Source organism: Lissotriton helveticus, chromosome 4_1 (genome assembly GCF_964261635.1).
Source record: "Lissotriton helveticus chromosome 4_1, aLisHel1.1, whole genome shotgun sequence".
NCBI lineage: Eukaryota > Metazoa > Chordata > Amphibia > Caudata > Salamandridae > Lissotriton > Lissotriton helveticus.
In genome coordinates this window covers 142,357,837-142,382,989 of record NC_136063.1, presented here as the reverse complement: position 1 = coordinate 142,382,989, position 25,153 = coordinate 142,357,837, and the positions used below count along the sequence as shown (strand labels likewise).

The following is a 25,153-nucleotide window of genomic DNA, read 5'->3' as shown; positions in this document are numbered from 1 at the left end:
AGAATGCTACATTGCAATGCATTAATCATCCATTACTCACCTTCTCTTGTTACTCACACACTTTGAGGTTGCCTTTGACCATGTACGGTGCTCTGCTGTCTTTGGCTAGGGTTGCGCTATAGAAATACATATACGTACATGCATTCAATGCACAGGCATCAACCCCAGAGCCAGGCATCCGCTCCAGTGCGAGGGATTGGACCAAGGGTTCACACTGTCTTCAGTGCCAGGAATTTGCATCAAGCAGAGCCAGGCCGGCTACAGTACGAGCGCATAGACAGGGCTGGCTGAAGCTCCATGGACTACATGTGTGTGAAGAAACCTGAAGTCTGCAAGAGTAACCAATAGATGCAGCCAACTTTGTTGCATCACCAGCAGTCACATAGATTGATCTTGCATCTGTTGGGTGTGCAGGTTGCTTGTCTGGAGAAGCCAAACAGATGAGTCCTCCATCTAGCAGGCCTGATCATACTCTGGCTACAAGAAGCAGCAGACATCAGCTTTCCATCTGTCAGGGTGGCAAAGACCCTCAAACCCAGTGGAGGAATGTTTCCATACTCAAGCGGACTCACCTCGTCAGTTGGCCCTGGTCACCTCCTGCTTCTATAATGGTTCCTCCAAGTTGACAACTTTAGAAACCTTGGCTTGGTTTTTAGTGCGCATGTCGAAGGTGTCCAAGTTGCGGTTTTAGTTTTTGGACTTGCACTTTTTGTTTTCAGATTTGCCCGTCAGGTTGAAAGGATGCTTCTAAGTGACGTTCTAGAGTGCGGCTGCGCCCACCTCTCACCTCTATGTGCCCGACCCGCTCTTCGCATGTACAGTATGATGGAGCCCACCCGCTCCCACCTGTAGAGAATGATGGTACTGACCCCCCTCCTCACCTGTACAGTATAAAAGGCACCTACCGTACCCCTCATCTCTACAGGATGATGGTACTGACCCCCCTCCTCACCTGTACAGTATAAAAGGCACCTACCGTACCCCTCATCTCTACAGGAGGATGGTACCCACCCGCCCGAATATACCACTTTACAACGTGTGTTTTTTCTACGCTGTATTTCACAACGTGGTCGATACAACCCGCCCCCACCTGTGCAGTATACAAGGCACCCAGCTTCTTTCCAACATGCACCATATGGTGTCACCCACGCCGCTCCTCACCTGGAAGTGCAGAATGATCGTCCATATGAGACCCAGAGTGAGCTTGGGGTTCCCATCGGCGATGTCATCGTTGCGGATATTCACCAGCTTCACCTGTAACCAAAGACGACTGTTAGTGGTGGGGAGGTGGAACAGGGTAGGCAAAGTGTCCAGGTAAAAAGAACCCTGGAGCCCCAGAGTCTTGCAATGTTGATGGGCAGTCATCTCCGTTACATACCCCATCGGGATTACCAGGGTACTCATAGTGGGGCTTTTGTGCATGCTTTCAGCAATGCTCAACATTTCCCTCCACTTCCCCCTCACGTCAGGCAGGCAGCATTTCTTTTGCAATTCTGAAAGGAACTAAAGACCCACCACGGTGCTCACCCCACTCCAAGTCACTACAGACACTGTCTCCAGGCCTGAGCTTTTCACCCACAAATCACTGATTCCAGGTGTGCTGGTCTAATTAGATCTATGGAAACAAAACAAGACTGCAACATCCAGAATGCATCCGGCTGTTAAACAAAAAAAGTCCTAAACTGGGAGCAGTATCTGTGATGACCTGGAGGGAGGTAGCCACCCTAAGACCCAACCTTGATGAGTTGCAGCTCATTTGACTTTCTATTCCATCTACATTCCAATTAAAGAGCTCTCACTCCCCGTACACCGGTCTAGTGTATGCAGTTCCCGATCATGTTTTACCCGGATATTATTACCCACCTGGCTTACAGCACCTCGTTTCTGACAAGCTAAGTATGCGGCATTTAAATACCAACGCATATATGCACAGCCCTACCAGGAAATCCTAAAAGATGTATTACCAAAGCTCAAAGGCTGCTTTGTATTGACTTCAGAAGGATGAGAAGCTGAGTTGACACTGGCATGATTCCAACTGGTTGGCTGAAAGTTCAACACAGATTCTGCAGAAAACTTTTTCACCCACTAAGGCAGAGGTCTTCAGACTGGGATGGGGGCCCTTGTGGGGGGGTCTTCACTGATCTCAGGAGGGGCACCAGGTTCTGGCCAATGGGGAAATGTATAATTCCCACGAGGAACAGAAATAGACACAAAACTAGAAAACAGTGCTCTGTGTCTAGTGAAAGGAAACAGCCTGGCAGGGAACCAACTACTCTGCATTGGGCACCAGTTATGTATTCTGTCTCTCCACCCTGACTGGGAGTAGTTGTCAAAGAGTGGGGGTGAGGAGGGGAGGGCAAACAGGCCTCAAAGTACCATCCCCCTCTTTTTTTTTTTTACAGAGAAATGATCAGGCAGTGGTCACTTTTAGGGAGACTTGACTGCCAATAGAATATTGGCAATGATCTATTCGGTTGCATTTTTAAAAGTGTTTGCTCAATATAACTGCAAACTGTTAAATACGTTCAGAGATGCCAATTTTATAGAATAAATTGAGAGAAATTATGTTTTACATTCTGGAGGCCCAAAGATTTATAATGATTTTTTTGTCCAAAGGTAATGCAGCATTAGACGTAGGATTGGATATAATTTGCATAATTTAGTGTAGTGTAATCACGTGGAATTACCTGATATACCGTGATATTCCTCATAATTACGCGGGAAGATTAATTCTGCATTTAGCGCTATTTCTGAGCGCAAAGTGCCCCCTTGCATCCAAAAGTTGGCATGAGAATGCATTTTTTGAATAAGAAAAAGCTCTAAATGCAACAGAACAGGACCAGGGAGTGTAAGCAGCTGCTCCTAAATGTGTTCTTGAGGTAGGATTTCCCCCAGCGTACTCCCAACATTTAGCACTATTTTTTAAGTGCACAATGCCCCCTTGCGTCCAAAATGGCCACAATGATGCATATTGTGGTAACAAATGGTTCTAAATATGCTCTTGGAGTAGGAATTTTACTCCCAACTTTCTCCTGGCATTTAGGGATATTTATTAGTGCAAAATGGGCCCTGGGGTCCAAAATGGACGCAAAGATTCATTTTGTGCTAAGATACAGCGCTAAATGCAGTAGAACATGGATAGAGAGAGCAAGTTGCTACTCATGCTCGCTAAATGCACTCTCACTGTAGAGTTTTGCCCGCAAAGTACTCATAACTGCACAAGCCGGAGTATTCGCGTATTTATCGGTAAACCAGCGTCAAAAAGTTACGCAGAATTACCGAAATTAATCTGATTACACCGTATAGGCCGAATTAAACGTTTTAAGGCAATTGCACTCAAGTTATTACTACAGTCTCGGAGACACACAAAGTCCCCACTATGCCAACACTCAGCCATTTAAAGAGACAGAGCTGAGCACTCACCTGTCGGTGTTTCAGGTAATCCAGCGCGATCTGTACGTTCTGCAGCTTGTGGAAGCGCATGCGTCCTTTCTCCCGGGGCTGGAAAGAGTAGAGGTGGAGAGTTAGTCTGGCAATCACAGGCCCCACTGTGGATGGACAGAACCTCAGGTGCCCAAGACACGTCACGCGCACCCACGCGCACATACATCACCTCCAAGCGCGGTCTCGCCATGCACACTCCTTGCCTCCTTCCCAAGGCACGTTTTCTGAGATAGAGAAATAAAGGACTCCAGGAACTTGAAAGCGCTGCCCTGCGTCCAAGCGCTATTCGCAAAGCTCCTGTGTAACGGCACGAGCCATGCTTCTTGCTGCTAAGACTCCACTTTACAGCAACAGCCTGGCGCAAAATGCAATGATGAATCACTCCCAAAATGCGCTCCAAAAGCTGCACACAAACGATTTCTGGAATTTTGCAACTAATAATTACATTTTTTTTTAATATATCGATCTTACTACTGTAGTTTTACATTCATGTAGCACCATGATTTTTTTTTATCTTCAAAAAATGTTACAATTATTAATTTGATTCAAAAACTTTGGAGGGTATAGGACTCTCTTTCCTAGGTGAAAGTAAACGTAAGACTTCGAACTTTGGACCGTCTGCATCAGCAAAGCGCGAAGGGGGTTCTGCAGGGTCTCGTCTCTCTCAGAATTAAAAATCGTCTTAATGTTTTAATGACCATTCCAAGAGTGAGCAAGAAGGGCTGGAGGAAGCATACGTACAATGAAGAGTGGCAGGCGGAACTTGGTGATGCAGCCGGACAAGCACACAGACAACTAAGTGAGAGTAAAGGGGCTGGGAGAAGCACATGGACAACAAAGTGTTGGGTTAGGGTGCTGAGGTAGGCAAACAGGCAATGCAGGGAATTCTGAGGAACACAGGGTAGAGTACATGAGGGGGACAGATGCAAAAACCACACACTTTTGTAGAGTGCTTAAACAAAAAAAAAAAGTTGCACCTGAAAAAGGGAGTAGTAGATGGACACAGTAATGTGTCCATGCTCCATGGAAGGAACAAGCACACAGAAAGGAAGGAAGCTTATGGAAGCTGATGAATCAGAAGCAAGCAAATGAGATTGACAATGAAGCCATTCAATGGTTAGCAACGGGCTCTAAGCCCTCTCTAGGGTAACAATGTGTCTCGTAAGAGACAGCGTATGTGCTGTCTTAGGTGAAACCTAAAAAGTGTCTGCTTTACCCGAACCTGCTTGTCGAACAACCACCAACAATAAGAATCCTAAAATGTTGATTTGATGGAGGATGGCTGCTTCGGATTTGAGATGTATGGCAACTAAATGGCACCTTTAGGCTAAGAAGGCTGCTGTGCTCATGAAGCAGGTGCCATGCCGAGTAGGCCAGCGACAAGCAAGAAAGGTGCTGCTAAACACAGAGGGGCCCTTGCGAGACCCAAAAGACAAGTTTTAGGCTTCTGAGGAAAATGCCAGGTTTGAGAGACCAATGTCAGGCTTGTAAGGCTAATGCCAGGCTCGAGAGGCCAGTGCCAGGCTCGAGAGGCCAGTGCCAGGCCTGAGAGGCTGATGCCAGGCCTGAGAGGCCCAATGCCAGGCTTGAGAAGCTAATGCCAGGTTTGAGAAGCTAATGCCAGGCTTGGGAGACCAGTGCCAGGCCTGGGGATCCATGCCAGGCTTGAGGCGCCAGTGCCATACAAAAGGAATTGACGTGTGCTGGGATGACACAGAGGTTGGTTCTGTGCTTAGAAGGCAGGTGCGGTACTCAGTACACTGGTCTTGTTCCTAGGAGGAGCGTGCTGTACTAAAGAGATTATGGGTGTGCCCCGGGAGATGGTGTTGTGCCCATGAGGTGGGTGTGTATAAGAGACCCGTGCTGTGCCCCACAGATTGGACAGGACGTTTTAGGAAGCAGCGACAGGGAGCCACGTCATAGGCGACAAGTAATGCGTGTACACTTTACACTATCTAAAGTTGGTGCCTTGTGCTTGCCGAGGCCAGTGAGAGTTGGTCTATACTGGATGCAACACGCAAAGCCCAGGGCGCCGGTCCTTTCCCCTGCCTTTAGTTCCACTATAAAATGGTTTTCTGCTTTGATCTGCAATGCACTGCTTGTTCTGCTGCAATGAGATGGAAACCTCAGGTTGAAACCAGTATCCGGCCTAAACCAGAATTTGAGGACTGCAGATGTCTCAGTTGTGTCCTGACCCATTTGCTATTTCAGAATTCAAAATGGAAAAAAAGGCAAACTATGGAGTTTTATGTATATCAGAGGGGGTCCAAAAACTGTCCAGGGAGGCCGAAGATATTGCACGATGATTGCCAATCAGATCAATTGTACGTTAATTTATTTCCTGTGGATAGCCTGAAAATCTGGCCTGGCCTGGCCCTTAGCGGTATCCTTTCCTGTGCAGCTGTAGCAGTAACAACCGTTTGAGAACTTCATAGAAAAAACACCTAGGTGTACGCAGTACGTACTGCACACAACCACCCTCACCCAATATGGCTTCTCTCATTGCAGTCTTAATGACCGAAATCTGCAGACTACTCACTGAACGCAGCGCTTGAAGGGCTATTTCTTAACGACATCCAGGAGAACAAAATGAGTATTTCACACAATTGCACCAGCGATGATTTGCAACCACTGTTTGGAGACCCAGGGTGGAGGCATGCTTGGAATGCACCACATCTGCTTTCAGAGGGGTGCCCCGGGCCATGGTGCACTTGAAGTCAGAGCCAACCCGCATAAGAAAGGTAAGACCAGAAATGTCTCACCTCAGCCTCCCTCGGGTCCTTTTGGACTGCGCTGAACATACTCCATGGGTGTGCGAGACTTGGGTGGGGGTGGAACGCCCATAAACTGTCAGGGTGAGGCAGGGAACTGCAGTACTACCTGCAGTATTTGGGGCTTAGGCAAACCCAAAAAACAACTTGGACATGAAAGCTAGGAAGAAGAATGGCAACAAAGATTCTGCAGGCATACTACCGCATGGGTGATCATAAAATGATATTTCAAATTTTTTTTATAATTCTTTGAAAAAGCTTAAATGAAGGAACAATAATCTGACCATTTAATCGTCTTCGGGACAATGGTGCTAAAAAGGACTCCACGCCATAGTAATATGTGCAACAGCGCACGCACCACACGACCGTTTGAATACAATTTTTACTGGCCTGCTCGGGTTGAGGGGAAGATTATGAATAGACTTTCTGTTTTTCCAGACCCCGGTGTCCCCTAAAATTATTCCAGGAGAAATCAACGTCAAGGTACAGAAGCCGCCGCCCTGTATCATGTTTCCTGCATAATGGAACCACACTTAAGGGCTGTGTGGCCACATCAAGGACGGTTCCTGCTTTTTGGCATCCATGTACAGAATTATTTATAGCCACTTGGCCACTGGTCTTGTGGTGTCCAACCACAGATGTGTTTGCCAGGTAGAGCGTTGCGATGGCAACGGAGGGGGGAAAAAATGAACATTTCCATTTTCTGAAATTTACTCTACCAGAGCGATGGAAATTGGAGACTATATGTCGGAAAAGTGAAGCGGTGCCAGGGGTAGGTGGGTTTGTTGGCGCCAGGGTGAGTCTGGTCCTATATGTCAAAGTGTCAATCAGTAGCGTAGAAGGGATGCTGCAGTAAGCAAGGATGGGGATGTCAGAGTCTTGGATCGAGACCTGAGAACATCACGCCAGCAGAACGTGGCATGGTAAGCGTTATGTTCTGTCTAGGCCTGGGCGGAGTTCAAAGTGACCCAAAAACTCAGCAGTGCTATGCGGTGGAGTGCATTGGGTCCAGCCAATTGCGCGTTTTTTTTAGTACTGGTGTTTGTCCCGTACTGGACAAATCAGCACGAATGCCACCATGCGCAGCACAAGAGGGCGCTGCTTCTTTCTGCCACTCGATGAGATTTTCTACTCGAGCGGCAGCTTCCTCAAAGCGAATGGATAGTTTCTCAACACGAGCGGTCGCGGCCATCCGCAATCGCTCGCGATGAGAAATCTCGATGGGAGGTGGTCTAGCACTGGATTTTACTCGCTCGCACTTGCCAACCTAATGTTGGTGAGCGAGGAAAAAACTCTGCGGAGTGTGGGGTGCAGAAAACTGTAAACTCTGCTAACAAACCAAAGTTCACAGCTCAGGCCTAGTTCTGACAAAATAAATGAACAGAAGGTTGTGTGGATGAAGTTACACTGCACCATGGGCAGCAAAACCATAGACTAAGGACCAAGGAGAACCACAACATGAGATGCAACACGGTGAACAAACATAGCGGGAAACTTCGGATTCCAGCAGCTCCAAGGTATATCCAAAGAGCTGAAGGCAGGGCGCACAACTTTACCGAGACACCAAACGCTAGAGCGTAAGCTAAGCAGAACTGAAAGCATTTCATACAGATGATAGAGTGTTACCTCCACAGGTGCTGGCGTAGGTATTTTAAGTAATTTTGTGTAGTGCCTAGAGACCCTTGAAGTGATGTAGTGGCTAGTTCCAAACTACATCTTTGGCAACGTTCCAGTTAAGCTACCACACATCAGGCACCAAGCTGATTTGGGGTTCCACCGAAAGCTACCACAGCGAGCTCCAAATCACATTCTTTTCAACCTGCCACGGTGGGGTCTAAACTGACCTACCACAGCGGTGCCCAAACTGAGTCTGTCTCTAGAGTGAGCAGCGGGAACCCATTTCACATACAGCCAGATAGATCTACATTGAGCCACCCATTCAGAGTTCATTTTATTTAGGATATGGAGAGAGTGCTGACATAGGGGAAGGGTGCGATTCGCCACTGATAACTCATTCCTGTCAGGCAGGGCGGAGTTTTAACCCTCTGGCCAAATGTAGGTACCCAATAAAAGCTGTTTTTTGCAAAGAGCATGCACAAGGGTTAATGAGGTCCCCAACTTTAAGCCAGCTCAGAGTACTAGATGGAGGGCTTCCTCTGAATGACTTTGCTAAGAGGAGGGTCTGGTGGTTTAAGATGCGAGTTGCATGGAGGGTATCTTTGAATACCCGAACAGTGCAGCGAAGGCAGAACCCGCTTGTGGTTGTTGCTGCTGTCCTGCTGCTGTTCTTATAAGAGTGGTTGAGCGGTGGTTTAAAATGTGCGTGGGTGAATTGTTTGTTTCAAGAGGTGAATAATCGGTCTCCCTTGCTCGAGGAGGGTACAGTACCTGCGGTGACGGAGGGGTGGATAATGCAGAGAAGGGGCTCTAAGGGTGTCAGGGAGAGAGACTGGGGTAGAGAGTATGTTATGTTATGTTATGTTATGTTATGTTACGATAGTTTATATAGCGCTCAGCTGCCCCAGCAAAGGGGTGTCCCGGCGCTTTGTGGCAGAAAAATAACTGACTCCAGAGAAAATAAGCAGAGCGTAATACCAGACAGGCTAGTTTCGGGGAACTTTGAAGGCCGAAGTGGAGAAGGGTTCCATGTGAACAGTTGAGTAAGAGGTGGCCTTCTGGTTAGTGGTGGGTTTTAAGATTGGAGGTCTTGAGTTGTGTTTTAGAAAAACCAGCAGATGATGATGAATAGAATGGAGGTTCTTCCTTGGCATGCCACTGCACGTTTGCAGTTGCGTCAGGTTATTGAGTTACATACCACAGCTGCTTCCAAACTAGATCAAGTTCTAGAGTGAGCAATAGCTGGTTCCAAAATCCCGAATATTCTACATAACTAACACTATGACAGCTGAGATCGTATCCACCTGGGTTGTAACACGGTAATTACGCCGAGATCTAATTTTCATAGATTCGATACCGCGCTCTAAACTCAACCTCAGTCAGATTCTAGCGTAACCACGCACCATACTGAGTCAGGTAAAAAGCTAGCCAGGTTCTAGAACGATGTACCACAAATGCAAACAAATTGAGTCAGGTTGTAAAGTGAGTTATCCCAGGTGGTTCTACAGCAGATTAGGCTCTAGTCCAAGAAATCGGATTCTAGAATTTTCTTTAAAAAAATGGTTTGCAAAGAAAGATTTTCAATGGTGTACTGCGCAAGAGCCCTGTTTGAGCTGTGGCCTACCCTCACTAATTAAAATATTGAATTATGCTTTCTGTGCAGTGCTTTTCTTCGATTTCTACGAATCAAACCCACAATGATTATTAATCTGTTTTCACAGAGGCTAGTGTGTACATCTTCAAATAACAAGGCCAAACCCACCACGGTAAGGTACATGGGTGTTAATGTAAATACACGTATGTGCCCAGTGCCTCATGTAGGGAAAAGGGGTGAATCTGTCCCCTCCCTCCACGCACCTCACGCCGCCACAGAATCCCATGCACAGCACAAGGCTCTGTATACATTTATATGTACATATAAATCTGTTCGCTTTACGAGACCTCAAAATTTCAAAGAATTCAACATCTGTCCTAAGAATTTACCCCACTCTTCTCTTATATAAACGGAAAAATATGGCCTGTCTGCCCAAAAGAGATGTAAAACAATAAGCCACGGTTCTGCTTCTGCGATTGGCTTACATGAAAAGCTGCTGTCTGTAAAGATTACAGCTAAAGGGGTCCCCATCGCCCCAAGTTCTAACACGCCATTGCTGGCCTAGCCCATTGAGCATTGGGAGCAGCCAGGATCTGACCAGGAAATCCTTTCCAACCAAGTGCTGTTCCTGTGGGGAGCAGGAGGAACAAGAGGCAGGAAGCCCCTGTTCACACCCACTATCAGCCCTCCTGATTGCAGCGCCCTGGGGTCCTATTGGCCAGCCGCAGAAAGCTTCCTTCCTATCAAAACAGCTGGAAAGAAGCCAGTCTGGTCGCTCTTGACTCGTAACCCGTCCTGAGCTGTGGTCTGGATCCCAAGACTCCGGCCCAGGATCCGGGGGTGACCAACATTCGAGGAGACCTGTACGGGCCAGTCACGGAGTGTCCCTCCGCCCATGAGGCCTTTAACTCTGGGCCCGAAGAAAAGTGGTATTTTCATGATGGACCGGTGTATCTGGCAATACCATGAAGACGACATTGAGGGAACAATTCAGAGACAGTGGGAGGCGGTAGTGATGGATGAAGGAAAGGATATCTCAGCTCACAGAGCAAAGAAAGAGGGGGGGTTTTCAAGGTGGGCACACCCGAGGGAGACTTGGTGTTCGATGTAGAGAAAAGTTCACTCGCCAACATGAGAGTGGTTGATCATGAATTTATTATGCAAAATGTGTTGAGCACTCCACTGGGTTTATCTTAGTTAACCGTAGCTCGATGATCACTCTGCCTGCCTGGTGTGCAAACTACCACACAACAGTAATGTGCCAGGTATATTTCTAGAGTGTGCATGCGCTCTAAGGGGTTTCTTGGTGCTAGCGTTTGCGGTGTTGAATCACAGTGATCCCCGGGAAGGATGACAAGGTGAGCGAACAGCCTGCAATCCAAACCTAGACACCATGGGGTCGATCAGATTCCTACAACGGTTGCACATATTCACTCAGGCACCACATACCGGCATAACAAGTGTATATAAAGACGAGCAACCATCTTTGACACTACGTTAGTCAGAGATGCATTTGACATCAATCGCTGCATTAGTTTGTGCCTGATACACACTCGTGTTTGCTGCTCCAGTGTTGGCACATTCACTTCTTGCTGATGCTCGCCTTCAGTGGAGGCACCAAGACTAGCTCTGCGGCGGAGTCCACAACACATAACACTCTCCCCTCCCCCATCGTAGAAAGAATTCAGAATTGTGACTTCTTTCTGAAGGCTAGCACATAAATACTTGTTTAGCAACTGCATGTTGGCCATAACACTTGAGGTAAACAACAGAGCTCAACTGAAAAAATCTACACCGATAAATAATGTGGTGTGTTTTAATTTGAAAAACTACCCAAATATGTGGCTTCTTTCGAGAAGAAATTGTCGGAACTGATCAAATGGCTCTTAAACCATGATCACACCTCATTGCACTACTGAGTTGAGCTCACCACAAGCTTTCACCACTGGAACAACCTTGAAAAGGCCAACTGGTTAGTGATGTCAGAATATACCTCAAAACCCCACTGACGTCATCAAACAAAGCAAGGTTCTATAGCGCCTATTGTGGGAGATTGTTACAACATGGCTGGTTGGGTGGACCTTTAACCGGTGAGCGGTGGGGTGTGTCATTAACCTCAGTGTACTCCAAATTCACCTTCAGCGCAGATTCAACCAAACTTTGTAGCATCTCCCCGCTGCTCTTCATCCTAACATGCTCCTCTTGGTCAGGTCCATTTAAGTTCAGAGAAGCCAGGGCCGCCATCTTGAGTCGGTCTGTGTTTTCACAGTCAATGGCCTCAGTTTAATATCGCAACGCCAAGTCCACACATGATTCGACTTCTACTGTCTCCACTTTTGGGAGAGAAGGATTTTATCACGGATACCCCGATTACGATCATGATTGCACTTAAGCTCTCCGTAATACGATATAAACATTCCTCAATATCGGACTATAAAAAACTCCGTTTCAAATGCTTTGATTAATCGATTGGCCTAGTGTCCTGTCCTGCCACTTAAAATAGAGCCTACACCCCAAGCCACGCTCGAGGAGCTATCAGCGAGTGCCACTAGTAACGACTGCATTCACCAACAACAATAAAACACAGGACCCCATGCTTCACCTTCAGAGAACAGCCCGCCATTCACGCCCAGACAATAGCACGTTTGTGCCGTCACCCCCTCATTCACCCCTGGCTCCTAAACCACATACGAGGGGGTGGGGAGCACCTGTAGACTCCCCCACTGCTGAAAGTCACCATCCTTAAGTCTCACATGGGTTATCACGCAGCACACACTGTAGAAGTAGGCATCACACACCCTCCGAAGGTGTTATGCTACTTCAGTGAGCTGTGTGCAGTTAATAGTGATCGGAGAACAAGGAACTTAGAAATCTACACAATAAAAACGCTGCACACAACAGGTGTGTTGAGTAGAGGAAAGAAGCAAAGGCCTGTGCAGGGGGGCGGGGGTACGCCTCCCCTCCAAAGGCCACGGAGCACGTTCGACACGTGTTAGTAATGTTACCAGTTGAAATAATAACACAGTGTAATCAGGAGGCGCTATATGTAGTAAGTACTAGTGTCTATATACCGGCAAAATGTGCATGTGGCAAAGCCCCTGCTATGTGAGGGGAAAGCGCCGACTATGGCAGCGCAATCCACCCCAGTGGTGTAAATATATCAGCCTCGAGGCGGCTCGCGCCCAGCCTCTTGAGCCGCGCCCACCCGTGCTTCTGTCGACAGGTCACACAGTTTAGGGGAAAAACATAAAACACTGGGCCGCTCGAACGGCGACCCTGCGAATACAGAGAGGCCCGCCTGAGCCATTAATGGCCCTCGTCTGCTCGCCTCCATCATGCAATGCTTGTTTGATCCTGATGTGGGGACAGGAGGACGATCACAGTTAAGCACACGCTGCATACACAGCATCAAGCACAGGAGGCCCGATTCCCAAAGGTTTTACATAAATCCGCACCCTGCGGAGGTCCAGATTTATGAACATCAGCAATTCGGAAAGTATAAAAAAACTTGCACACGCAAATAGCTTTGTGAATCGGGCTCATAACGTTTGTTTGGAAACCACCAGAGGGCGCTGCCCGCCAGAGAAACACTGGTGCCTGCAGGTACCAGGTGAAGACTGCTGAGTAACTCGGAGGCTCAGGTAGCAGCAGTCACTTACACATCTAAGGAACACCTATTACACGCTGCACACACTAGACAGACAGACAGACAGACACTTAGTGTATGGGGAGGAGGCGGGAGGGGGTTAGATCAACATTAGAAATTCTCTTTGTCTAGAAAGAGTGGAAAACGCAAGAACTTTCCTGCCACAAGAAATGCAGGTTTGCACAGGTTAGTGGCTGCCACGGGGGCATAGACCAGAGTGACTAGACAAATTTATTTATTTATTTTGAAAGTTTTATATAGCGCGAACAAGATCTTCGCAGATATCAGAGCGCTTTACAGAGGAGGGGAGCATATATAAACAGATACAACAATAGTGTTAAACGTACAGTTAAGTGATATCATAAACAATCAAGTAAGTCAATTTCAAAGTCAAACAAAAATGCAAAGGGTTCGAACAAGTAGTACAGATCAGTATCGAGCCTTTGATGTTAACCCCCAGTAGTAGTTCAAGTGCATTTAGCCATGAGGATAGCTTTTACTTCTTTCTTAAAAAGTCTGGTAGAGGGGATGAGCCTGGTTTCAGGGGGGAGTGAGTTCCAAATCCTGGGTGCCATTCCTGAGAAGGAGCGTTTATACGTTTTTTGCTTGCGGAATCTTTTAGGCTTTAGCAAAAGATTGTTTGTGCCTCTAGTGTTTCTGGAGCCTCCAGAAATCGTCAGCTTCTGAGCGAGGTATCTAGGTGAGCTCAGGTGGACAGCTTTGTGCGTCAAGCAGGCGATTTTCAGATGTATTCTGGCTTCAAAAGGCAGCCAGTTCAGGGATTTGAAGTCAGGAGAAATGTGTGAGTGTTTTTTTGATCCAGTGATGAGTCTCGCTGCGGCGTTTAAAGAGGCTCTTATGGGTGCCGTAGTAGCTAGGGGGAGACCGCAGAGGGCGATGCTGCCGTATTCTATTCGAGGTATGACTAGTGATTGTACCGCAGTTTGGAAGTCTTTGGCTGGAAGGAAGGGTTTAAGTTTCCTAAGGGTGTTGATTTGGTAGTTCGCTCCCTTAGTTGCTTTGTTGATGTGTTCCTGCATGCTGAGATTGGTGTCAAGTGTTATGCCCAAAGATTTTGCTGAGTCCACGATGGTGGGTTGAACATTGAGTGCCGTTAGGTGTTTAAGCCACATTTGTGCGGTAGTGGTCTTCGCGGGAGGTGAGATCAGAAGGAACTCTGTTTTAAGGGCATTGAGTTTGAGATGATTAGAGGCCAGCCAGGATTGGGTGCTTCTAATCGTTGAGTTCAAGAGCGTGATGTCTTTGGGTGATTGTAGTTTGAGATAAAGTTGGGTGTCATCAGCATACATGTGGAAGTGTACATTGGATTCTTGTAGCAAGGTGGTGAGAGGTTCCATAACTAAGTTGAACAAAGTTGGGGATAGGGAGGATCCTTGTGGTACGCCTAGCGATACAGGTCTTGGCGAGGACATCAAGTTGTTGCTCTTAAATTTCTGCGTCCTGTTATGCAGAAAGGACGTGAACCACTTGAGCACAGTTCCAGATAGACCCATTCTTGTGTTTAATAGTTCGAGTAAGTTCTCATGTTTGACAGTGTCAAATGCAGAGGAGAGATCAAGGAGGATGAGGAGGCAGGTATCGTTATGATCTAGGATTTGAAGGGCGTCGTCAATTATGTGAGTCATAGCAGTTTCAGTACTGTGATTTGCTCGGAAGCCTGATTGATGAGAGTTGAGGAGATCAAACTGATTAATGTGTCGAGTCAATTGTATTTGTGCACATTTTTCCAACAATTTGGCAAGAGTCGGAATATTGGTAATGGGACGGTAGTTGTTTAGGTCAGAGGGGTCAGCTGTAGGTTTCTTTAGCAAAGGTGTGACTTGTCCAACTTTGAGGGAGTCGGGAATGGTCCCTTGTAGAAGTGAGCTGTTAATGATTTTAGTCCAGAGTGGAAGGAGCGACGGTGTAAGGACTTTGACAGCGTTAGCAGGAAGGGGGTCCGTGAGGTGATTAGATGGTTTCAGAGTGCTGAGCAGTCTGCCAATTTCTTCTTCCGTGTAGGTGACAAAGGATGACCAAGTGGCATTGTTTTTTGGTTTAGTGGGTGCTATGCAGTGGGGTTCGGAATAGAGGCTTGCGTCAATAAGGAGATCATTCTTTATGTTGTCCGTTTTTTGGATAAAGAAAGAGGCAAAGTCTTCGCAGGAGGGAGCTTCGCAATTAGTGCTGAGCCGTTGGGGTTGTTCTTTGGATTGTGTTCTGATAAGCTCAAACAGCTTTCTCGGACGATTTTTGGCTTGGTCGAGCTGACGGCTGAAGAAGTCTGATTTTGAGCGTTTTATTTTCCTGAAGTAGGCATTTCTCTTTTTCTTCAGGGTTTTTAGGTTCAGTGCAGAGGGAGCTGATCTCCAGGTGCGCTCTGCCATTCGCATGGCACGTCTGTCGTCATTGAGACTCCCGTCGTACCAGGGATTGGAAATTTTTGCGGAGGCTTTTTTTAGCTGCAAGGGTGCGACTTCGTTAATTATTGAGGTCATAGTGTTGAGATAGTGATCAGTCAAGGATTGGACGTCCTTAATGCCCGTAGGAGGAAGTAGTAAGTTGCAGCTGTTGGGGGGTAGAGAGTTTGAGTTTAGTTTTTTCATGTCTCTTTTCCAGACTTTGGGCCTGGAGGGTTGAACAGGGTTAAATGTAACTTTTTCATTGATGAAGAATGTGATAATATGATGGTCTGACCAGTCACAGGGTTGGATAGATTCGAGTTGGGTAGAGGCCTCTTTGGAGATGATAAGGTCGAGGATAGAGCCTTTCTCGTGTGTCGGACTGTTGCAAATTTGAGTGAGGTCAAGGGCGTTAAGGAAATTCTTCAGACCTTTTACCACCGCATCATTACGATCATTCCAGTGGAGGTTGAAGTCACCCAGGTATATTTGTGTGAGTTGTCGCCCGGAGTTGGTTGAAATCATGTCCATGATTTGTTGGGAGAAGATAAGGTTGTCGCCGGGTGGGTGGTAAATGCCGTGAAGAGTGCATATCGGTTTGCCCTCATTGATAATATCGAGGCAGATGTATTCACAGGAGGTTGGGGAGGGTAGGGAAGGGGAGTTTACTTTCAAGACAGAGAGGTTGCTCCTGAAGGTTGCTTCGAATCAAGTGGCAACGACTGGCCCCTATACACAAATCCTTTTCTGCGGAGCCTGCATTGTGTTTAATTTTAATCGGAGAACACCTGTGCCCTGAGCTATATTTGGATCAGAAAAACATGGTCCGACATTAAAATGCCCCCGCCATCTATCTGTTTCTAACCCCTAAGATGACCATCAGAGCAGAGGTCAGCCATGCATCCTCCATCCAATCACCACTCCCTCTCGAATCAACAGGCAAAGACAGCCAATCACGGTTCCAGCAGCTGAGGTTTTTAGACAAGCTGCTATTGGTTGCCTTTCTCATGATGTCATTTCCTCAAAAGCTGCCACTCCCAGAATAGAGTCATGTCAAATGGACATCTTGACAATCTAAGGGGTCAGAATTTGTCAGCTTTAAACCACTTTTCCTCCATAACTTATATATCTGTTGTTGGAACTTTATTGCAAAAAGTTCACAAACTAGTCATGCGACGAAAAAGAGTTGTGTGGTTTCCTACTGACAATAAACACACATTATATGTCCCATATTCTTCTATGTGATGCATTGGTGCTTTGAGGTATCTTTCAATAGGAAGTGACATCATAATCTGGGATAACCAATGGCAGAGCATCATGCAATGCCCAGTACATGCTGGGTGCAAACACGGGCAGTCCCCACTCACCAACCGCAAGTTCCTGATAATGTCGCGTTCTCTCGGCTACCCCCAGCAAGAGCAGTGCAAAGGAGGCAAAGGCCAAAGGGCAAGAGGTCAGGGCGAAGGTCAGCAAACAAGAGAAAGGGAAGAAAAACAATAAAATAACAAAGGATAAAAAAAGGCAAGACAGATTTTAATAAAGCAGAAAAGTTATGTTAATGCGTTAGGTAACCGAACAGTAAGCTACCAGAAGCGTGTCACAGGAGGAGGGAGGCAAAGGGTGGGAATGTTCTGACTGTTAAGGAGACAAAGCACTTCTGGGACTACCAGAAGCACTTCCGGGACATAGCTCATGTATTTCTGGGTTATACAGTCAGAAGCACCTCTGAATCAGCCTGAAGCACTTTTAGTCCTGGCCAACGAAACTTGGGGATTAAAGACTATTTCTTCTCTGACATGAACAATTTTATCTATTTAATGAAACTCTGCCAGGTTTTATAAAACATCGATAATAGCGCCTAAAAGCTCATATAAAACGCTTGTCAAATTAGGTGCGTCCCTAAAGGAAGATTAGGTCTGAGGATCAGGCATCAGGGTAGAAGTGTACCAGGCATGTGGAGGTGTTCAGCTATGGGCAGGTAGTAAAAGCTCCACCAATCACCGAAAAGGAGGCAGGCTCTCGCCCAAACACCCATAGGAAAGATTAGCACTGGAGGGACCTCAGTTTCAGAGTCCGGCTTAAGCTTTGTGTAGTTCTGAACTACATTTTTCCAAATTTTCAGTGTTCGTAAGCTTTCAAAGTTACTTCAATTGGAAGAAGGTAGGGTGGTTCTGAAATTCTAGATGAAATTCAGATTTTTTGTCTGAAATCACAAATTTCAGACATTTTGGGAAATGTCACATCTCCCCCCAAAAATACGCAACCTGCATTTTGCATGCTTATACCTTACATTTACAAAATACATTGAAAATTCTTAATCAATAGCCCACAATTTCAGAACCTGAGTTTCTAGGGAATCCAAAATCAGCCACTTCTGAGGAATCTTGAAAAAAAAGACATAATGAAAGCAGTATTTCCAAGGTAAATCTCCAGCTGGTTGGTTAATGCATGCTGAAGTAACGCATAGGGAAGGCAGAGCTTTTCTATAGTGCCTGCATGTAACCGAACCATAATTTGGAGGTTTGTCTGCGCCATCTTTGAAAAGATGAAGGTTTGCCCTGGACCACAATCAATGTTATGCTAAATGTCATAGGGGCTGGATGACTAATCTGGTCAACGGCAAATAGAAACAAAATAGATTTACTGTGAATCTTTCTGCACCAATGGCGGAATAATGCGGAGCGTGTGAATCTAGATTAGGTTCATGCTCCAAAATACACTGATCCACGTTTTAGCAGTGGCGGGTAGATGGTCTCAGTGACAACTCCTCGCGTGTGAAACTGGAGGTAGAAGGAGGGTTGTTTCCATTATATGTGGATACACATAAGGTAGGAATTAACTGTGGATGGGCCTGGAGATACAGCCCCAAGTTAATGGACCCAGTGAGCAGAGGGTTGAAAAACAGAAGAAGAGCAAAAAGATATTAGTGGAAATTAGTGGAAAAGGAGGCCGTCAGAGGGTGACACAACAGAGACAATCTGTGCTAAGCAAAGCCACAAACCAGGCATACGCCCCACTGCCCGGGCTACTCACCAAGGTGTCCCCGGAGAGGACCTCCAGGAGGGAGATGAGGTTGTGCCCATCCCGCAGGTCTTCGTAGAGGTCGTTGACGTGACGCTGGGCCTACGGAGAAAAAAGATAGGGTAAGCCAAATTCTGGAACAGTCTGTTTTTGAGACTTGCGGAATCTTCTGGGTGGAAAGAGGAGCATGATGGTGGGATGACACGATAAGTCAGCTGACAACCAACATGCACCATCTGCAGTGAGCAAACATCTTTCAGCAAAAACAGTTTAGCAAATAAAAATACTTATAAAACAATCAATTCAGTCAATAAATATATGCTTTATAGAACTTCAAACTACTCTTGGGCAGGGTATTTCTAACTGGGAATCCCCAAATGCATCATTATTCGGTTCTAATTCCATCAGCACAAAAGTCCCCAATTACAGCCAACATGAGATGAAGGGGTTTCCTGTGAGTAATAGGCCATCAGATGTCTGGCTGCAGAAAGTTTCAGAATGAGAGGACGCCTCTTAAGCGAGAGCGGCGTCCATTTTGGAACTCAAGTGAAGAAGGCATGGAGATATGGGCTACTGTAGGCGATAAAGGAAATGTCTTAATTCCTCAGTATGAGAAACCAAATCTTATTTTGGTATTGCAGAATGCTGTGGTTTATTGCTAATGGTGCCGGAGACGACTCTTTTTTGTTAGGTTTGCGAGACCAACTGAAGGATTGATCCATACGGCCAAAGTATCAACAGGTACAGTACACAAAGAGGGTGCAGTGATCGTGATTAGGAAGGAGGACTTAAGCTACAGACCTTCTACTGTGTGGGTCTCAACGGGGCTTCATTCTGACAAAGTAAAGAGTTGGTTTACATAGACATCTCATGTGTCACTCAATCGGTGTGACACTCATCTTGTACGACAGCCAGGTGCCTTGCAAGAATCATTGGTCTTGTACTCTAGACTAGGGTATCAAATCCAGAAAAAAAATACACTACATATATTGTGTTTTGCTCCTATGTCCTCCTCACCATTTTATTGATAACTCTACGTGGACATCTAACACATATTTTAGATCTGGGTTTTGGCAGCATAGCATGAAATAGACATATTACTAACATTCTACACAGACTGGGCTTTGAGATTATCTCTTTTAACCACTGGGTTTCTTTGATCAGCCACAATTGGCTGTTGAATTTGTCAATCATGTCTTGGACCAGCCCAGAGCCTCCATGTCCCACCTAATACTATTGGCTGCTTGGGTGTACCCTTCTGCCTCCCATCCAGTGCTTGCATTGACCTGCACGAGGGACTACTTTACATGTGTAGCCTTCTAGCCTCTCTTGCTATCTCCCTGTTGGAAGTATTGCTCCAATGTGCTGACATTGTGTCCGTTAGCACTTTAAACCCATAAATATGTACTTTTCCAATGCTTGCTTGAAATTACATTTCTGCAAACAGGTGATTCATGGTCATAACCCGGGATGTTGAGGTAGTCTGAAAGCCTGTGAACAAAGAGCTCTTGTTACACCTTTTTGTACCCATTGCCCCCTGGTAGGTCCCTGGCCTGGGCACCAAGGGAGGGTGGACATTCAACAATGTTTGACTTGCAATAAAAGGATGAATACTGTATCTGAGAACAAATGGTGCATTCAGTCCCCCGGCCTCCTCCCAGTGGGCCTCGCCTCCTGCACCTGGAGAGAGACGCCTGATAGGTGCCACACCAGACGCGCCCTGGAGAATGGAGAAAACTGGCCAATGGGCGTGCAGGAAAGAATGCTGGTTAAGCCCAACACTGGTCCTGGCGCACTGCAGCCTGGGAAAGAGCCCAGTCCTATGTGCAGACACTCCCCGTTCCGTTTTATCACACTCTCCTGTAGCCTGGATACATATCACCTACCCATGGATGCAAACCTAGTGGGAGTATTTTATCTCCCCCTCTCTAAAGGGATGAGACCTAAGCTGGCCAAAAATGATTTGCATACGTCGTAGACCAGCAAAAACACAGTAGAATCGAATGATGGCCATAGAATTCCCAGATATTAAGATTCGATTCATCACCTCCTTACTGTCTAAGTGAGTGTCCCTAAGTGACAGGGCTATGCCTAAAAGTGAGTCTCTCACCCACTGTGCCATAGGAACTCTCACTACACTCACCAATGAGACCCACCCATGCAGAGGGACCTCTGGTGCTGTTCGAGTGCCCCTCTCTTAAAAAGATTCATTTGTGTATGGATGGTCACCTTCTGTAATGTCCCAATTAAGCTTCTACCGATTACAGCGGGTCTGAAGCCTATAGAATTTACAACCCACTATGTTCAACAGTGTGCACGGAAATTAGTATTGTGACCACAACACCACTAGAATTGTACAGACAAAGTTACTCTAGGCCATGGGTACTCGCAAACATTTTCTCAGGGGCTGAAAAGCTAATCTGTAGCGTGACCGAGGGCCGCTTTGATGCCAGCATGGTGGCGGTCGGTGCTTGAGAGGTGGGTGTAGGGGAAACGATGCATGTACATCTAGTGGTTAAATTACACCTGGGATCAATCCCAGCTTCCACACTTGTCCAAACTGTGTGCTCCTAGGCAATTGTTCTATTTCACTTAGCTAGTGGCAATGTTGTCCTGGAGGATGGAGTTGAGGCATGAATGTTTTTCAAATAATGTTTTCACATAAAAAAAATAAAAATTGCGATGCACTTTAAGAATCTGATTTACTAAGGTAAAACACTTCTGCAGGTTAATGAAATACACTTTTTTGAAATTTTGAAGGGACTTTATCATATTTGTACATGATTACTCTTAAAGATAAATGGTGCAGAACAGATTCTGTGCTATATATATTTTTTACTTCAGTTCAACTGTAAATAAATGCTTGACATTTAATAGCTTTATATATATATTAGTGCTTTGTAAAGTAAACAGCAGTCTAGTGCTATTGTTCAACTATGGGCCACATGTAAAGTTCAGGAGGGCCGCATGTGGCCCTTGGGCCCTACTTGGAGTATCGCTGCTCTAGGCATATGGGCGGTGTATCGAACATGAGGCAAGGGGTGATGTCTGTCACATGATCAGCAGGTGTGTATAACGAGTGATCAGAGGTCGAGTTAAAATAAAAATGAGTGGCTGCATTGCAGTCAGACATTAAAAGAACAACGGGAAAGTCATGTGACGGTGAAGAGTGTCAGAAGAACAATGAGAGGTCACATGACAGTGGGGGGGTGTTTGAAAAAACTGGAAATCACGTGACAGTGACGTGTGGTAGAAGAACACTGACAGGTTAGGTGACAGTGAAGTGCGTTAGAAGAATACAGGGAGGTGTTATGGGGTAACGAGAGGTCGCGTCAGTGACGTGTGTTAGGGATCCAATGAGAGATCAAGTGAGGCTGGGGCATGCTAAAGGAACAGGAAGGTTGTTGGGGAATAGCCAAGAGTCACATGACAGTACAGGGGGTGCTAAACGACCAGGGATAGGTCACATGACACAAAGCTGTCCAATCATGCGAGTGGGAGGATGGCCCAGGGGCACGCGATTAGAACGTGGAGGCAAACATGGCGCTCCCATGTCACTGTTGAAGGTTTGGTAGAAGCAGTGAGTTACCACGCTAGGAGTGAGGCTATAGGGATGAGGGCCGGTAGAAAGACCAATTGGACAACAGTCAACACCAGGGAAACAGAACTAGAACCTTAATGACTTTGGTTAATAAATATATAAAAGTTCAAGGGATACTACAGGGCTGCATAGAGCAGGCCGAGTACTTCGGAGGGTGAGTGAGCCGGGAGTGGTGCTAGGCCACTCCGTGGTGCGAGGAGGGAAGAGGCATGTTGTGGTTGCACAAGGGACTCTATAGCAAGCCGAACACAGCCCTGGGTCAACAGTGAGCAATCAGGAATAGCGTACAGGCAAAGGGCACAGGCAAAGAGCATGCAAACATACCTCTGCTCTCCAGTGCTGTGCAGCAGAAGAGGGGAGGAAGAGGAGGAGAGAGATAGGAGAGAGAAGAGAGGAGGAGAAAGTCAAACGAGGAGCAGTGAAGTACAGGAGGCAGTTCAAAGAATGATATAAAGAAGACAGAAACAGCGATACCCAGCAGAAACCAAAACCAATTCTCTGCAGATAATGCATCACTACACCGTACCAGCACAGCCACCACATACCAGCTGTGCACCTGGGCAATGCAGAGCCCTCCAGCAAATCACCACCTGTGGAACAACATCTGCAGTAGTATCCTTTGCGGGGGACAATATACGGATTAAAGAAATGCTGAACATTTTACAAACTGTCGCATCGCGTTCCCTTCGGCAAAGCCCCAATTCCCACAGCTAGACATTTAGAAATATCAGGATTTGTTTTTAGCTTAGACCATCCAGGACTTAGTTAGGACTTAGTGTTTTCATTTCGCCTTCATTTAATTTCACTTTTTTCTCCTTCTATTGCCCGCTATCCCGTTATCCACTCCTTTGCCCCCCACCCCCTGCTCCATCATACCTCAGATCATCAGACCCAAGATCTACTGTCACACGTTTTCACACCCCATCTGTCTGGGCCTATTTCTCAAATCAAATGAAACTGCTGTATTTTACGCAAATTGGAAGAACAATGCTAGGCTTGAAGACTAAAAGCACTTCATGCACATTCTTAGGTCTAGCTTTGCAGTGTAGCAATCTGCAAGACATTGTTACCAGTTCTCTAAAATATAAATAGAGCGGGCTGTTGCTCCACCCAGACGACTACTGCTCTCATCTCATACTAGTGGCTGTTTGTTGTATCATTCCGCTTTCCAAGGAGTGCTTCAGTTTAAATGCACAAGGGACTATTTTAATTCTCAAAAGTTTCACCTCGATGTGATATTCAAATACCTCCTACATGCATTAATTCTACATCTAAAGCAATCCATTTTAGCTACTTTTAGCCAGCATTGGCAAAGTCAATAGAGCAGGCTTTGCTGTGATTCACAGCATTTGTGAATGTCTTTCACATGTTGTCACTTTTATGTCACATATTGCTTTGCCAGTGCATGCTGTTATTCCCACCTGCTATTTTGTTCAAAGCACTGAACATGATCTCCATTGCGACAGGAAAACATTGTGTTGCTAGATTTCCTGATGTCTAATGACATTTGCATGGCCCTTGCTCTCCCAGGTATCCACTTCAGAGCACCAAGAGTGATACATTAGATGCCTTCAAAGGTCACAGCGCTGAACTGGCCCGCAGCGAGACCTAGGTTTTTTTCTTCTCTGACAATATGCTAATACCTGTGAGTAGCTGGGAAGTGTCAGCCACATCAGGTCATGAGTGATATTTAAGCCACTCCGATACTTCCTGCAACACTACCTGCCTGTCAATCAAATTTAATATACTTACTTTTCGAGGAAAGTGACACCAGCGAGCGCTTCCTCTTTTTCCGGTGCTACAAGCGCTAGTTCTATGCCAACTAACATTATATGCACCGATTCATTATACGAGAGTTAAAATAGTCATGCAAATGGTAGAATTATGCACTATAAAGGCTGATAACATTACATATGTAGCATAATAGTGGCAGTAAAGTGTATGCCAGACGCTGATATGAAGAGGAATACAAATTAATACTCCCTAAGACTTTTTTAGTAACTACCCGTCCATTGTCTACTCGTGCTAAAGATGGAGAGAACCGACCCACATGCAGCTCAGACTATCAGAAAAGGCACCAAATAAGATACTGTCTAACTTGTCATTTACCTAAGCACACGTCACGCTGCTTTCTCTAGCAGACGCTCATAGATAGGCCCATAAGCTAAGAATTGTAAGCCTTTTAGGTCGAGCCTGGGCAGTGCATGTACTGCTGCGAGGCATGCAGTATGGCTTTGTAGCCCCGCCCACTCTCCACCCTTGATTTTAATTGGCTTGTGTCATTGTCCTTTGTAAACGCTGGCTTGCGAGTCGTTACTAGGGTTGTTAGTCCCTCCTTTGCGCCGCCTTGTCTGCATTTGTAACCTCAGGCGGCAACTGGCCCTCTTACTTCTGTTGTGACACGGTATGTCTTATTTAGTCTGTAAGCACCATTTTCTTTAATGGGTTTCTCCTACTGCAGGCACGACGTACTTTACGCGTCATGCGGGCTTTCACTTTCAAACAGCCATGGACCATGGCGGCCGCTTCTTTGAAGTGAAATAGGTCTCGCATTTACAAGAGTTTGAACTATTGCCATTGTAAATGCCAATAGTTAAAACCTCTAGTAAATGCGAGACCTTTTGCATTGCAAATGCTTGTTTCATCTGTTAGTGTTTTGGTCAAATGATGATGAAAGAAATGGTCAGCATGGAACCAGCAGGGAGTGCAGCGTACCGACTGATGTGCCTGGAGTATCACAGCCTCGAGCTCTGGGGTGCACCGCTGTGACTACTTTACGCCCGGTGCATGGTGCACTGATGCTCTCAGGGTGTCTGTATGCGATATGCCTGTGCACCTGGTATCTATGCTTTCCATAGGGCATATTCGGAACTTCTCAGCAAGTCTGGAATACTTTTAATGAACAGATATTGTAACTAAGAGACCTTGAGAGCAAGAGTCTTTTTTATTTGTTTTTTTAAAAAAATCACACAATTTGGTCACTTGGGGAGGCCAGGGGTGGAACTGTGGTCTCCTGGTTCGACTAAGTATACGTTAGCCACCCTTCCCTCACCAGGC

General features: G+C 46.2%; 1 protein-coding gene across 14 annotated transcripts in view; it reads right to left on the bottom strand.

The window, feature by feature from the left end:
* PLEC (plectin) overlaps nt 1-25,153 on the bottom strand; it is a 1,130,647-nt gene that overhangs the window by 151,878 nt on the left and 953,616 nt on the right. For all 14 annotated transcript variants that reach the window (XM_078686563.1, XM_078686567.1, XM_078686564.1 and 11 more), the window contains 3 exons: nt 18,508-18,597; nt 3,424-3,501; nt 1,162-1,254 (listed from right to left, as the gene is read on the bottom strand). In XM_078686563.1, coding sequence (XP_078542689.1) covers nt 1,162-1,254; nt 3,424-3,501; nt 18,508-18,597 — 261 coding nt within the window. The remainder of the gene's footprint in view (nt 1-1,161; nt 1,255-3,423; nt 3,502-18,507; nt 18,598-25,153) is intronic.